At 44.2% G+C, this 16199-nt stretch overlaps 1 protein-coding gene across 2 annotated transcripts; it reads right to left on the bottom strand.

Moving 5' to 3' along the window:
* Positions 1 to 914: 914 nt before the first annotated feature.
* On the bottom strand, positions 915 to 14456 carry GSN (gelsolin). 2 transcript variants are annotated; one of them, XM_009989467.2, is made up of 17 exons: positions 14322 to 14456; positions 12912 to 13113; positions 11786 to 11940; positions 10490 to 10651; positions 10113 to 10262; positions 9740 to 9829; positions 8615 to 8747; positions 8145 to 8233; positions 7204 to 7419; positions 6272 to 6405; positions 5384 to 5474; positions 4726 to 4896; positions 3653 to 3827; positions 3253 to 3377; positions 2643 to 2720; positions 1868 to 1928; positions 915 to 1378 (listed from the first exon to the last, which is right to left on the bottom strand). In XM_009989467.2, exons 1-17 carry the CDS (start codon positions 14454 to 14456, stop codon positions 1209 to 1211), a joined length of 2337 nt encoding a protein of 778 aa, XP_009987769.2. In that variant the 3' UTR covers positions 915 to 1208. The 2 variants fall into 2 exon arrangements, with proteins under 2 accessions (XP_009987769.2, XP_086481555.1); XM_086625429.1 differs by lacking the exon at positions 14322 to 14456.
* Between the last annotated feature and the right edge of the window lie 1743 nt (positions 14457 to 16199).

Below are 16199 nucleotides of genomic sequence, written 5' to 3'. Positions count from 1 at the left end.
TCAGTTCACGTAGTCTTTAGCTGTCTGTTAAACTGTATTTGTGTTTTGCACCTGCTTAGTAGATGTAATTACAGATTAAAATGAGAAGAATTAGAGTCTGCACAGGGGGAGGCTCTTTAGGCTGCTGCCATCGCCAAGTCTGGCGTCTGGTCTTTAATTATTGGGAGGTGGCAATGAAAATGAAAAGCCAAGCCCCATGATATATGTGCCCTTCTCACGCTGGCCAGCATAAAGCTCCAAGTTGTTTATTACCACCTTTCTGCCACGGTCAGTTCTGTATTTACAGGTATTTTAGTAAGGGCAAGGACTGTTTACCTGTGCCTTTGTCACTGTTAGGAAAAGATGCCTGAGCACCGCTGGGGCTTGAGCCAGTTGGTGCTGCAGCTCTTCTGCCTGTTTGCTGAGAACTTTTTTTTTTTCTCTGCATCATAAATGCAGTTTCCCAGTCTGCCTGTGTTTGTCAGCACTTCATTTAAAGCTGAGCTTGACTTTGTGCTGGGAGAGGCGAGGAGAAATACAGTTAACAAAGATGTAATAATTAGCATTACTGTGCTCATGCACTTGAAGTAGGCAACTGAGTAACTGCACAGCTTGAGGTTAATCCGTGGGGAAGATGAGAGCATCGGTAACTCCCACTGTTGCTGCTGTAGATGGCCCCCCTTGTGAATTCTTGTTGACACCAGGAGCACGCTTTTTGCCCTCATCCTGAATAAAAAAACATGCTGTTTACTAATGAGTGACTTTCTGAAAGAGTAGAGTACTGTTTAATTTATCAAGGTCTTAAATGCTAATAATTCTGGCAAGGGGAAAGCAAAACAGTCCCAAAACCCCAAAAATGATTTCTGTAACCACTCAGTAAAGTCCACGTGCAAAAGATGGCACAAAGAAGGTTTCGTTTTCTAAGGTGTATTTGTTTCAAGCAAGTTCAAACATGGGATCTACAGGTGCTGTTTAATGTTTTCTTCTTCGTAACAAACCCCACCATTTCAATTCTTCACATATTCCATACAAGCTTTATTGTATTAAATATAATCAAAGCAAGGAGGAGGGTCGATGACTGGTCATGATTGTTTTCGGTAATTATTGCACAGCTAATTGGCTATTAACATCACTGCCTTGTTAACATGCATCCTGCAGGAGGAAGTAGCTCTTGAAGGCATTGAAGGCACTAAACTTGCTCCATTTAAAAAAAGAAAAAAACTCATTACTTAGACATCCACATCTGCCATCGCTCTCTGTAGGGGATCAACAGACCAGTAGTCATCATCCCAGCCCAGGAACCAGCCGGAGAAGGTCGGTGGCTCAAACCCTTGCTTAACCACTGTCACTGGAGTTCTCTTGTCTCGGCTGCTCGGGTCGGTTTCAATGTACCGCTTAGCTGAAGAGACACAAGCAGAAGGAAATCTCGTAGAGTACGAGTCTTACGGAGCGACAGCTGAAACAGCTTAATTGTAGCTAAATAGATGCTGGAGATACAACTTCAGATTGCTCATTTGAAAAAAACACCAAAACCAAAAGTTTCCACTCCATGGTTTTGTCTACACCTGTTAGAAGTCGCATTTGTTTGTAGTAAACTGGCACTAGGATTATAAAATGCTGTAACACAGTGGCAGCCTGTACCCACTTACCCACACAAGGGCACTTTTTCAGCGTTAGGGGTTGAGTCCAGTGTGCCTGAATACTACACCTCTTCATGCTGATCTTAGGGATCCTCCTGTCGTGACAGAGGTGATCTCTCTGACTGCTCACAACATTGAATTTTATGTTGTGATTAAGGCATGTTTCTCAGTATGTTAAATTGCCTGTTTTACCATCAGATAGTGGGAAAATAAAAGCGGTTAGTGCAGAGAGGAAAATGTGACATTACCAGATTTCAAAGCCTCAGTCTTTTCTTCTTCTTGGGCATCTTTCCCAATCCATACAAAGACCTAAAGATTAAAAAAACCCATATGAATTATTTCGGCAACAATCGATCTTTTTATGAGAGAAAGGACAAATTAGGCAAAGTCTCAGTGAACAGAGCATGACAGAGAACAGGCACGTGCTCGTGTTGGTGTGCCTGCATTGCTGACCTACGTGACTAAAGCTATCGGTAGGTAATGAGAAGCTTTTTCACTGCGTTTTATCTGCATGAATTCTAGATACATGAACAAATTATACACTAGCTTAATATCAGGAAAATGTAGCAGATGTTTGACTATTTTTACCTAAAACATACAAAATTCATCTCTAAGTTGCCTTTTGGCTGATTTATGCACAGTCTGTTATTGAAAGATAACAAAAAAATGTGTCAGTATCTTACACTGCTGAATCCTAACAATGGTTCACAGTCCTCTCCAGCTGGGACAAGGATGCTGCCCTTGAGAATTTTGCAGACTGGGGGAGCACAACGATACACAACAGCCTGTTTTCTTTAGCCCTTAAGTTAACCGAAGGAGTGGCAGGACACCAGCTCGAGTCTTCTCAAGTTTGGGGTGTAAGTTCTCTTCAGTGTCACTAGCAAGGGGATTTGTTCTCAGGCCTGAAGATGAAAGGACTCTCTAGTACAACACCACTTCTAGCTGTTGTAATCTGGGTCTCAATCCTAGAGCAAATTTGTACCTATTCTTCGCTTCCCCCCTCGCTAGGTAAATGTGACATACCTGATCCCATGTGTCAAGGAGCATAACATCATCTGTAGCAAGGTCATCCTGAGTCAGATCTCCAGGAACTTCTTCAATCTGGAAAACACAGAGTTAAAAGATGAGTACGTACTTCAAGCGCCGTTTTACCTTTACAGGAGAAATCCAGTTCACAGAGGTTCCAGTTTCACCTCGTTGTCAGTGAGATGCACCAAGTTAGACACTGACCACACACCTCAGGCTATGTCACAGAAGCGCTCAGATCACAGAACACAAAATCAGTCTCTGTCTACCAAGAGAAACTGTCCCACTCATGCCCAAGACCTGCAACGCTGCCTCTTTTTACTTGAAAGATTCATGAGTTAAAATCTGAGGAGTCTGAATCCTGTCCTCAACCAGGACAGGACCACTCTGATGCTTCAGAAGGTTGCTGTGCTGACACAACAGCGCAACAGAACCAGCTGCTGTCTCTGAAGAAAAATGGGGGCAATGCTTTCCTTCTGGAGGCAACGCTGCAAAGGAAGGTACGGTATAACGGCCTGTTGGTTGGCTCAGAGCAGCCTGGGACTGAGTTTCTCCCAGCTTCGTCAGATGGATGTTGAATTAATTGACTATCTTCTTAGATACTCACAGTGAAGCGTCCACTCTTGTTGGAGCATGCAAAAAGACGAGGGGGGTGAGCATCCATCTTCTTGTCCTTCAGCCGGGGAGAGGTACGGTAAGGAGCTTTTCCACCCAAAGCTGCCCAGAAATTATCTAAGAAAGAGAAAGAGATACTGATGTTTCATTTGTTGAGGGAAACCACAGCAGCAATATGGTTTGGGTGGGACTTGAAGCACTCTTCTACGTCAGAAGGTCCCAAAGGCCTATGAACGTAAACGTGCTGTTAATGAAGATACTGTGGAGAAGCCCCTCTGTGCCTGTGTCCATGTTACCTTGTTCTGAGAGACAAAAGAAAATAACCATGAAATAATCACTAAGAGCATGCAGCTATGCAGACATGATCTCAGACTCCACTGAGCCTCCCTCACCTGGCTCTCTGCCCTCAGAAACCTGCACTGGGCGAGCTCCCAGTGTCTTCAGCAGCTCTTGTGCTCCCGATTTCTCAGCGTCGCTGGCTCCTTGGCCAACCCAAAGGTAAGCGGCAGAGGGAGTTTTCAGGACAAAGGCATCATTGGAGTTCAGCTGACTGGCAGTAGGATCCAGCTGAAAAGGACGAACATCACACATCAGATGTGATCATCCTCTACACAGAGCCCACGATTTCAAAATAAAAATCAGTACCTATCATCGAATAAAATACAAATGAAACATCCCATACAAGCATGTAAGGTTGTAAGATATGTTCTATATTTGCCTGTATCTGAGTGATGAGTTAGACTTAATTCTATGAGAAGAGTAAATAGATGTGTGTTTCTGTAACCTGTCATCTACAGGTACATAGGACCAAGAATGCTGGGCTCTGTCATTTTGCCAGTCTTCACAGTTATGACAGGAGATTCTGCTGAGCCTGATCAATCACTCATGTAATTTCCTCTGTCCACAAGGACATGCCATCTCAAAGCCAAAAACTTAGGAAGTTGCTGCAGACACAAAACAGTGCTCTCGCCTCACCTGTAGCTACTGACCAGGATTTAGACTCCCTTTTGCTGTTGAACCAGGGGATTTCTGTGTGCATTCTCTTACAAAGGAGTAGGGCTCGTAACCTATGGCCGGGCACAAGTTCTACTTGCATATAGGGTATTTAGCACTTTCTGCCTTCAGCATTTTTGTCACACAGGCTTAGAACAAGTCAAAATGGCCAGATCCTAATGGTTTTCAACAGTGTTTGAAAAGTGCCATAGTATGCACAGTGCAGCACCCAGTGGGGACGTAAGAGAAAATGGCTTAAAAGTATTCAAGGTGATACGTATAAATAATTAGAAAATCACGATTATCACTACTTATCCATGGGAAAAGAGGACTCTTCTAACAGTCTGTAAAGTTTTCAAAGTGTGTCTCAGTTTAAATAAGAAAGCTCGATTTGGCCCTTGTTCTGTTCAAAGGGATCATGTTCCCATCACAGCCCATGCATACGACACGAAAGCTGACTCTTTCCACATACCTCTACTGCTCTGGTAGCTCCAGAGGTGCTGGATCGGACCTGGAACAGCCGTGTTTCTGCAGGTGCTGTCTGGCCTCCTTCCCTAGAGGTTCCACCCTTGTAAATAATCAAAGGCTTTCCACCAAACATACTCATCAGATGAGGTGGCTCTTTTCCTTGCACTACTCGTTTCTAGAGAAAAAGAAACTTGCTGTCAGTTTTAAGCTACTGCTAAAAAGTAGCACAAGAGATGCTAGAAATGGCCTTTACAACCATCTTTCCAGCTGGAATCTTCATGTAATACCTAGCTGGTCACAGGAGCTCAGCTGTTACCTCCCACCCAAAAACAGACCAGTGTTTAAACTGAGCTCTCAACTGCCATTTCATTTTAATTGAGGAGTGATCCACTGGCACAGAGGTAACAATTAACAGCCATAAAACCCTCCTGTCTCACACTGGCCATGTGCAAAGCTTTCTTGCATAGCACAGCTGGAGTGTAGGTTAGGCACACAGCCTCTGCGTAACACACCACAGCTGGAGGCTGCCACTACATGACTGGGCTTCTTCACTGCCAATTGGTGTCATCCAACTATATATATATATATAAAACTTATTCCCACAGTGTAGGGTTTTGGGGTATTTTTTTTTCCTTTGGCTGGTTGTGTTTGGTTTTTTTTACCTGCACAGGGCTGCCTCCCAGCTCCTCATCCAGCTGTACTGTGAGGAACGCAGAGGTTGCAATTTCATCTTGAGTGGAATCAGCACCCTGCCTGAAAGACAAGGCAAAACTGAGTTTTATTTTCAGCCCTTTTCCCCACACACACGCCTTACAGAGATCAAGAGGAGGTAAGGAAAACCGTTGTTACCAAACTTCTGCAGCACTTCATTCAACATGAAGGAGAAATTCATTTTCCTATATTGTAACTGATTACAGAGAGAGACAGGAATGCTTTCTAGATAATAAGCACAGATTCTTTAGCATCTTCATGCCCATCTCCTGTTATCTTTCTAGCAGCTAGTCTAAAAACATGCCTGTTGGTACTGTTATCAGGATCTGTACATGCAGCCCCTATACAGACCGTATCCTTTCTGCTATCACTTAGCTTTGCCTGTGTCCTCTCTGCTTGCTGATGAGCAGGAAGAAAACCACTGTGAGACTGCCAGCTGAAAAACTCCTCTTTAAGGGCACGTTCTGGGAACTGTAACAGTCACAAACCACCAGCTGAGGTGGCATGGTATCAAAAGTTAGTTATGGTGGTCTCAAAAGATGCAGAGACTCTGCAAAAAGAACTCGAGTTTAATCCAAAGAAGGGAGTAACTACTACTGGGAGGGGGAAGGGAAGAAAAAAATATGCTAGCACAGTAATTCCCCCCATTGCCCCACTTCAAACAAAACATCCCAGACCTCTGGTAGTATTTTGTTTGCAAAGGATGATTATCCAGGGTGAAATTTTATCCCCCAAGGATCCTCTGTAAGTGGGAACCAGCAGCGAACCATTTCTGAAGTGGACTCTCAGTCCCACATAGCCCCAGTGTTTCCTGACTTGCATCAGGAAAACTTTCTTACCAAGTGTAAATAATCTGTCCCTGTTTTCCAGCATGCTGGTAATCGTACAAGATAATATAGCTATCCCCTCCGTAGAACTGGCCGTACGTCGAAGGATTCACTGGAACTTTCTCTGAGCCTTCTATTCTCCAAATCTAGAAAAAAAGTAAGAGTAGAAATGGAAATTCCGAGTTGAACATGACAGCAGAATACAAAGCTCCTGTTCCATTTTCTTCCCAAATTCAGCCTCCCAGAACTTGCAGTCCTGCAGCCCCACCTGCTGGGAAAAGCCGCTGAAAGCCTGGCGTTCCACAGCCTGGAACCTTGTCCTGTTGGGAGCTCTCAAACCTTGACTGGATTCAGCCAGAACTGCTGAACCAATCGTGAATCAGACTACTAGCACTGCCAGCATTGACACCCGTTTTGTACCTGACATCATCGTTTCAATTTCTCAGTTAGATGGTCAGGAACAGAGCTTTTAGCCTTTACTGGGGACTTTCAAAAAGTCTAACATTGGCTAGGACCTCTGTGGGCTTTTGGACAGTACTCAGCCCTTCCAAGCCCACCTCCACCACTGCTCTATGTGCAAATGCACGCATCCAGGTGCATGGGATAGGTGCTCTGGGACAATCACCCATCACATATGCAACGGCAAAAGCTAGAATAACAGGGAGGAGGAGGAATGAGTAAGAAGCCTGGGTCCACACTGTTGGGTGAAGCACTACCCCCAGGGAAATTTTGGGGTTAAAATTAACAGCTCGTCTACATCACTTAGCTGCAGGGCTCTCAAGACCCTGCTGGTATTTCTGGTGTTAAAAATTCCCCCAGCATTTATGAAACTGCATTGCTGATGATTGTCAGGCCTCCATTTGTCTCACTGTTCTTGCACGAATACCATCAAGTAGCAAAGAAAATTCTGGAAACCTTCCCAAAGGGATTCTGACACTGCTCACCTGTTTCCTGCCAGAGCCATCATCCTCCATTCCATGCTGGGCAGCCATGGCCTTCGAGGTGTGCAGAGTGGCAGCATCGAAAGGCACCTTCTCGATCTTGGCAACGTGACCAGAAACATAAGCCTGCCCCAGTCCTTCTGTCTGGTCCTTGTCCCGCCAGTTCTTGAAGAATTGCTTAAACAAAGGTGTCTCACCACTCTCAGGGAGGACTTGGACCTGAAACAAATGAGTCAGCCCATCAGGAGCAGCCTCACCCCCCATCCCACACAGCTCCAGCTCTGGCTGCCCCTTGCTTCATGTCAGCCTTGGTACAACTCCTCTGAGATGACGGCAGTGAAATGCTCGGTGCCAAGACGCAGCGTTCCGAGCAATGTCAGGTCTCACCGACACCATAATTAGACACAGCAATCGATAGTACCTCCAGCTACTGCCAGACTGGGCAGATCTTTTCCAGGAGAAAAGACACATGAGAAACTATCTGTCTGCTGCTTGTGACCACCAGTTTGAAGGGATCTGTTTCTTTACAATATGGGTCTCAATATGCTGTGGGATGCAGAAGTCAGTCTCAGGTGAGTTCTGAGAAAGGCTGAAGGGATGTTAAGCCCTTAGAATCATCTCCCTAAGAACAAGAAGGGCAGGTTTATCTACGCCTTCTCTCTTTCACTCTTTGGAGAAGGTAATGGAAAAGGTAAAAAAGTATCTGAGAGGAAGAAATGTTAAATACTAGCTGTGTTGGGGTAAATGCTCTTTTAAGGACAATATCAGCCCAGGAACAACACTGCAGCATCTCCCTGCAGAAGGGCAGGTCACTCAAAACAGGAACTACTCGACTGCTAGTGACACTTCACATGAGCCAAGCTCTGGAGTCCATGGCCTGTGTGGCAGAACAGTAACCCCAGTGATGTCTGGGGGCTGGCCGTAGCTGGGCTGCACGTCCTTACCTGGGTATGTTTCGGATAACCCATCTTATCAATGAACTCGGAAGCTGTTTTCAGTGCTGCCTTCTTCTCTTCAGAGTTGGCGCTCTTGCCTTTAACAAAAATAGAGAGAAAAGAGGTCAAATTTTAAAAAGTTCTGCACACTCAGAGAAGAAACTTTCCCAGGTACCTTTTGTGACAGTAGAAGGGCCCAGCCTTCCAGCTACATGATGCAAAACAGCAAATGAAAATTGTTCCATCTCTTTTATGCCTTTTGTGACAGCAGAGAGAGCAAAATTGCCTTTCTACTTATGATATTAATTTAATTTTTTCTTCCTGGTTCCCAGCACTCTCCCTTTAATTCCCTACACTAAAATCCCTGCACCTCAGCACCTGACATTTCAGATGAGAGCACTTTTCTGAGATTGATAATGTGTGGGCTATTGTTTGTAACTTGCTAATGCTATCTGAACTTTTCTAAGGAACTACTGTACCTTTCCAAACAAAGATCTTTCCATCTGTGCCATGATCCAGAATGAAGCAGTCATCTGTATTCAGGGCTGCCTGGGAGAAGGGGTTCTCATCTGCCACCAGGGAAACTGCCATGTTCCCAGCCCCGTTGGAGACCTGTGATGACACAGCATGGAGATTAGATAAGGCATCGTCTGTTCCCCTCCAGCTTCGTGGCAACAGTCCAAAACTCAGGGAGTGGAAGGGAAATAAATGTGAATGCACTGGCTGCTTCACGTACTATTGTTTTTCAAACAGGGTAACTTTGACATAGCAACAGTATGACAAAAATGTAACGCTTAACTCTGAAGATTTCAAGTATTTCTAGCAAAGCAGATACTGCTGGGACCAAAGAAAAAATGATCCAAAATAATAAATATTCTTGGTGCACAAGCAGCCAAGAGATATCTTCTAAAGCAAACCAATTGCACTCAAGAACTGGAGGGGACAGTCCTGGTAACTGTGAATAGGCCTCCCTGTGTCAAGTGGGTTTAAAAGTCTGAGTTGCTGTACTTAACTAATGGATAATCTTTAAGGTCCCTTCTAACCCAAACCATTCTATCATTCTATGATAGAAGTCCACATTACAAACCATCTTGGCAGATATTCACCACGTCATTACCAGAGACTGCTGTAGAGAAGATTCCTCCCAAATAGTCTTGGATATTCTTCTACAGTTATACTAGCTGATGGAAAATGTTACTTTCCAAATCATTGCTTCCTCATCCTCACTGGATATAGAACAGGGTAGATCCTGGTTTCAGGCTCACTACTTCTAGTTCTTTCCTGTCATCTTCCTAACACAATGCCTGATAACACAAAAGAAAACTCCCTTTGTTTCACGTCTGCCTTTCCCTCAAAAATTCCTGGAGAGTCCCAGCTACCTCACTACAGTCAAAAGTGGTGATAAAGACAAGAGAAAGCATGTGACTACGCAGTGTAAGCAACCAAGGTTCATACATAAAACTTCATAAAAAGCTAACAGCAGAGTGAGGGCAGAAGCAGGACTCAGATAAGCTCCTCTATGCTATCCCAGCTCCATCTAATTGTGCAAAGATCACTCCATTATCCACAAGGTTATTTGTCAGTGTCCACCTGTTTCTTGTTACCTTATAGAGCTTCGCCAGCTTTCTATTTGCTGTATCAGTTTTGGTGTCATCAGAAGCTCCTGGTGGCAAACTGGGCTTTGGTCCCAGAACCTGTGAGGAAGAAAAAAATCACCAGCCAATTCAAGAAAATCTCTGTTCCCCAGATGCTCCAGCCACAAGAACAAGTAGAAGAAACTTCTAGATCAACAGCAGTGAAAATGTACTCTGATGTCTCAGTGATGTAGAGGACCAAGTCTGCATTGAATTGAGCGTTTATACCACTAACACTTCATATGCAAAGACACACACTACTGAGGCTGTCTACCCATCCCACCCATTCTTCCACACACCACCCTTCCCACCCCAGCACAGAGAAATGGACAAAGTGAATAACCTGAAGCATTTCCTCCCGCTCTGATCCCTCCTCTGAAACATAGACCTTGGCGCGACCATTCCGCTCATTGTCCCGAATCCCCTTGGCCAGCACAGTGGCCTTCAGCCGTTCTTGGCGGTTGCTGTTGGAGCCACACCACTGGAAGATGTTCTGGAGAAAAAGAGAAAGACCATGCAGCTGTCAGAGCATAACAAACTCCTCCTGAGACGAGACAGCTTGTATGGCTGGGACTGAAAGATGTTAAAAGACTGGCTAAATAGCGTTTCAGAATGCTCACCATTCCACAGAGTGGGGAAAAAAAATGTCCTTATAGTGAATTAATCAGACATCTGCTGCCGTTGAAAGTTTGCTACACCTGTCTTTTATACAGTACTTACACTGCCAAGGTCAAGGATGAAACAGTCGCCTGTGTTGAAGCTGTCCCAGGTCACAGGGACCTCTGTTGCTCGGACGGTTCGCCTGCCTTTGACCTGCAGGAGCCTCTGCACAGTTACTTCATTGGGAACCACATGTCTGAAGCCAGAAGACACGCCACCAGCCTAAGGGAAAATGAAGAAACAACAATTCACACTTGAGCTGTGGCTTCAGAAAACACGAAAATCCCACTGATTTGCTATCCATGAGCAGTTTTTGCCTCTCACAGGAAAGAGGGGGAGCAGCAGCTTGCAGAGAGAGCTAGTTTGCCCAGGCTGGGCTTTTGTACAGCATGTATCAATTGATACATCCCAGCTATCCATTCCCATAACGTCTGAGGGACACTGATACAACACAGTTGAGATCTCCAAATTTGTAGAAGATCACAATAAATTGAGATATTAACAGGATTTTGACTGGTGGAGTGAAGAGTATTTCCATGTTTATTATATTTCCTGCCTACCAAAAATTATCCCAACCTCAGGATTCACCTTCTCTGCTGATTAAGAGATACCTGGAATTACTTGTCAATGTAGGCCACAGGACTAATGTCAGTTATGTTCAAAAAATGCATAACCAAATTTAAATTCATGAAAACAACAAATGAGTGGGAAATAAGTGAAACAGAAAGACTAGGAAAGTCTTAGACATGAGGAAATGTAAGCACTTTGCAAACATTTGACCTGATATCACTTTCCTTGTGCCACTGGACTCCTAACAAACATAACCATTCTTGACTGCAAGTTTTTATTCTTCTATTCCACTTTACTGCAGTGGCATGGAGGAGTAATTCCCACTACTATTCATCTACTCTGCCAAAACATTACCATTACGTATGCTAAGGAGGTGGGCTAAGCACAGAAGGAGAGACTGGGAAGGTCAAACTGTTATGTAAGTGGGGAGAAATGAAATCTACTGGGTAGGCGTTTCCCACTAACTCAGACTGTTCTTTCTTAAATTCATTCCAGACGTCTTGGGACTGTTCTTTCCTCCGCTTCTCGAAGGAAAACAAAACTTCGATTCCTAAAATTTCCTGGGGCTTTGCTTGTGTATTATTAATTCAGCCAAAGCTTTCCCACTGGGATCTGCTGTTCTCCACCCTGTCAGTTCCGACTCATTGAAAACATCTGGTGAGAATGGTTTTTAAGCAACTGGGAAAAGGGGAATTCTCATGCTTCTGAGAACTGGGCAGTGGGCAGGATGCCATTCCTTGCAAACTTGATTCAGCCTGGTAGTACAAAGACCCAGTCATCACCTACCTTGTACTTGATGCCAGATTTGAAGTACCCCAGGAAAGTTGAAGACTCGTGGCCTTGGACTTCGCGGTGCTGAACAGCCTTCCCCTGAAGGTAGTCGTCCATCTGCACAGTGAATATGGCAGCTGCCCCACGCTCATCTTGGGAGCTTTCATCTCCTAAGAAATGCAAAGGCAACAACTGGGAGGGAAGGCAAGATTTCTGCCTCTACATTCAACTGTGCAGAAACACCAGGGAGAAAGCAGATTACTGGGAAGTTTAGTCTCCAGGAAGGTCTGCAGAACAGCCATTTCCAAACTTTTCTAATAAAGACCCCAAACAGCAGGATAAACTCTGTATTTTTCTGGCAGGCTCACAATACCATTGTAACTGCTGCAGCCCCATTGCTTCACAGCTGTCTCTTCGATAGGTATCATTCACTTTTCTTTTGCCATTTCACCCTGCCCTGGAAGGAAACTCGCTATGGAGCAAACACACAGACAGATGAATCTGCAGGAAGACGTTATCAAGCTTTATGAAGGCTGTAGATACTTGTGGGGCACCAGTTCCACAGCAGTTAGCCTCTCTGGAGCAATTCTGGTGTCAAAAACCTATTGACAGATGGCAGATATGACAAGCCACCATGCAAGTATCTTACACACCTTTAACTATGATATTGTTGGTCTCAGTTCTGCAAGATGTGGAGAAAGTTTTGCCATGTTACTCGGTGACATTTCCTGCAGAAGGCCAGTTAGGAGGTCGGAACTTCAGGGGGAAAAATCCCACTGATTGAGTCAGGAGGATAACAACCAACCTCCATCCTTCCAAATAGAAAGGACTTCAGCTGCCCCTTTCATCTGAGATCTTGTCTTCTCTGTGAGCCTCTGGAGAACAGGGACTTATTCTGATCTTATCTCGATCAGAAAAAGCTACTTCTAGGTAGAGAGATGGCTGTACCCATTATTGCAGAAACCATTTCAAATATTCAAGGTCAGCAGCACTATATGCACCCAAAATAGCATTCTCACTGTACTGCCAGATCTGGTTTTTATTTCCTTCGGTAACACCTACAGGACAAGGCCGGTGTAGGGAGAGGAATGGAGTTCACTTCGGGCTCCCCGTTCGGCAGGGGCACTCCCATCAGACTTACCTAACCAGAAATGCAAGTCGTACTGGAGGTTCCCACTCCGCTGTCTGATGGTGTTCAGCACCAGATAGGAATCTCCTGTGAAGAAGTCTCCATACAGATTTTTTGGCACTGGTACCAAATCAAATTTCTCGATCCTCCAAATCTGAAGGCCAGGTTCCTTCCCAGCCTTCGAAAACTCTGCGTGTTCCACCATGCTGACAGGCTGGAGGCGAGACAGAGAACGCTGTTCAACATGCACAGTACAGGGAGCACATGTTTACATCACACTGCTTCTGATCTCTTAACTATTGTTCCAGGCAACAAGTGGAAAGTTTCCATTTTTCACTGAATTTTGAAAGAAAAACAAAAAAGGGGGGCGGGGAATGTCTCTCAATTGATCACTGATAATTTTCACTTCCAATCAACTCTACTTCCTGGCTTACTCCTGACTTTGTCCTAGACTCTCTTTTCTCTGTTTTTCGTCTGCCTCTCCTGATTTTACTCTACATATTTTCTTCACTAATTTATAGCTTTTCAATATGGCACAGAAGTGAAAGATTAATCCCGTTGCTGACTATTCTTTTCTATAATGCTGCATGACGTTCAAGACTGTAGGAAATAAACTCCTTTCAACTGTACATGTTGTACCTCTTGCACAAACATTATTTACAGTTTTCCTAAAACCTGTGGGTTTTCATCCAGCTCTTTCTGAAAACGTGGTGAATATCATCAAAGAGTTAGATAACAAACAGGTTTCTTACATCTCTTCTGTTCTGACAGTACTTCTGTGTAACTGCTCCTTTATAGGAATTACACTCATATACACAACATCGTGTCCCAAGGACACTGCAATTTTGGTTTAATGTGTGTATTGTCGTACTAAAGCAAGGCATTAACAATATGCAAACCATTCTTTCAACAAAACATAACGAACACTTTTCTGTAACTATATTATAAATAATTCATTTTGGTAAGGCTGAAAGAAATAAAACATTTCTGTCATATTGGCAAAAGAAGTTTGTCCGTATATTACAGCATGCCTTTGAGTGGTATCAGGTAACAGGGAAGAAAAAATTAAAATGTTATATTAGAAGCATCCAGTATTTTGACAAAGAAGATAGTTCACAGTAGCCGATGGACAAAAGTACAGTACACTCAGCTTTCAAGGCAGAAATAAAGAATGTTATAAACCAGAAAGCAAAATAGCAAGTTAGCTACCGAAGTGATTCCTAAGCTGAAATCAGATATCAAACGAAGACAGAAAGCAATGAACTTTATCATCATGACTGCAGTCAGCCCGACTTCCTTTCTCCCAATTTCCCACTATAAATTGGACAAACTCCTTACAAAGAGTTAAAAGAGAGTGTGACTGGTATAAGCCATTGAGAAACAAAAGTTCTTCAATGTTTATTTATGATGTTAATCACTTACCACAGCTGAAAGCACAACAGCTGCTGTAACAACATATCCAAGCCCTGCAACAGACAAGGAGCTAACACAGTTCAGCTTCAGAGCCATTGTGCAAAAAATGGTGAGAAAAATAGAATTGAAGTCCTTTTTGCCCATTTCTAACAGAAATTTTCTGCAGAAGCTGTAGGGCTTCAGCTCCCTCCTCCTCCTGAGTCTACTGAGGATGAACAGCAGAAGCCAATCTTTTATCAGGGACAAACACATCCACCCCCTCTGCACTACAGGGGCGTAACACGTTTGTGCAAACAGCCCTCTCTGGAATTCTGGGACTCCTTCAGCCATTTACAGATGCTTAATCCCACCAGGCAACAACTCGAGACAAGATGTTATCCATTAGAGCCGACAGCGCAACTACGTTCAAACAAGCCAAATATCTAGTCATAAGGCCAACAGAAGAGGAAGAAATTAAGAGACATCAACAAGAGAGGCAACATTCTGTCAGCTCAAAACTGCAAATAAATGGAAAGTTGATGAGACACAGAGGAACAGAAAGGCTGTTCCAGATGGCTGCAGAGAAAGAGAGTTTGGAGATGAGAAGAACAGAGAAGCACTGAAAGGCCACAACTGAATAACCTGAGGATGGAGGGAATTCGCCTTTATCTCTCTGAACTTATCAGAGCAGCAAGATGCAAAATTCAGCATGTGTTTTGTGTGTCTTGTGCCTGAATGCAATCTCCACACAGGCTACTATCGGAGTAACACACTCCGGAGGGGTTTGAGATGGACCAATGTACTCCAGCTCACGTGTTAGCACAAGGGCATCAGTCGTCTGGTAGGTGACAGAACAAGAGCTAACCCCATAATTTCACAGCCAAATATCTCTGAAGGTGTAGCAAGCCCCTGCGACAAGAATATAACCGCCACCAAGCTTATACAGTTCAATGGAATTACAACACAGTCTGGGTGATCATGGCATACCAGTCTGCCACCAGTAAAGAGCCTGTGCTTCCAACCGTCTCACGCTTCAGCAAGCCAGTCTATCGCATTTTCCAAGCGTTTGCAGTAACTAAACCCTGCAGTAAACTTTCCATTGTGGCATCCCAGGAACAGAGCAGCCCCATGCTCTTCCCAGAGGGTGGAACGACTCCTGGAGGTGCAAGCAGCAGTGTCTGTGATATGGCATCTGCCAAACGCTGCCCAAGGGACGCGCAGAGACCTGCCTCCGGTACGTGGCCAGGAATCTGCTGGAAGGTCAAACAAGAATGCTGCGAGGAATGTAACTAATGCCTGCGAGTGGTTGTGCTGCTGGTTATTCTCTTAACGCCCCCAGAGGTGAATTACTGACCGTCTGGGGTTCCCACTTTCAGAACCTCTCAAAAGATGCTTAAATAAGGGGCCAAATCCTCTTACCCAAAAAAGTTCAACCCAAAACTTCCATGAGGGAAAGAGCAGACCCCACTTTGTGCTTTCTCTGTTCTCCATGAGAATATTTTCGTTCTCTCTCTCTCATAAGAACATTGTTTCCCTGTTGTCCAAGCTGATCCATTTTGTTTTGAAACGTCACCTTGGCAAACTCTGATTTAGTTAATGTACCCTTGAAAATATCACTGGAAATTATCAAAATCAAATAGGTAATAAAAACAATGTCTTAGTCTTGCTGGTATTTCTGATCTCTGTGAAGGAAGTTCAGAGTGTCAGAGGTCTAAGATCCAGTGAAAAAACTGTTGGAACCCTGACTGTGTACTGAGTCAGCTCTAGCGCTCCGAGGACGCCAGCTGTGAAAGGCTTCTGCAGCTGCAGCACACCCAAACCAAGACGACCGGATTGCATAACATCAGAAAGAGATGGGTCCCTTCCAAATGGAAATGTATAGTGCCACACTTGAGCAAACTTCACAGA

Source organism: Tauraco erythrolophus, chromosome 22 (genome assembly GCF_009769465.1).
Source record: "Tauraco erythrolophus isolate bTauEry1 chromosome 22, bTauEry1.pri, whole genome shotgun sequence".
NCBI classification, from domain to species: domain Eukaryota; kingdom Metazoa; phylum Chordata; class Aves; order Musophagiformes; family Musophagidae; genus Tauraco; species Tauraco erythrolophus.
This window is presented reverse-complemented; position numbering and strand designations above follow the sequence as displayed.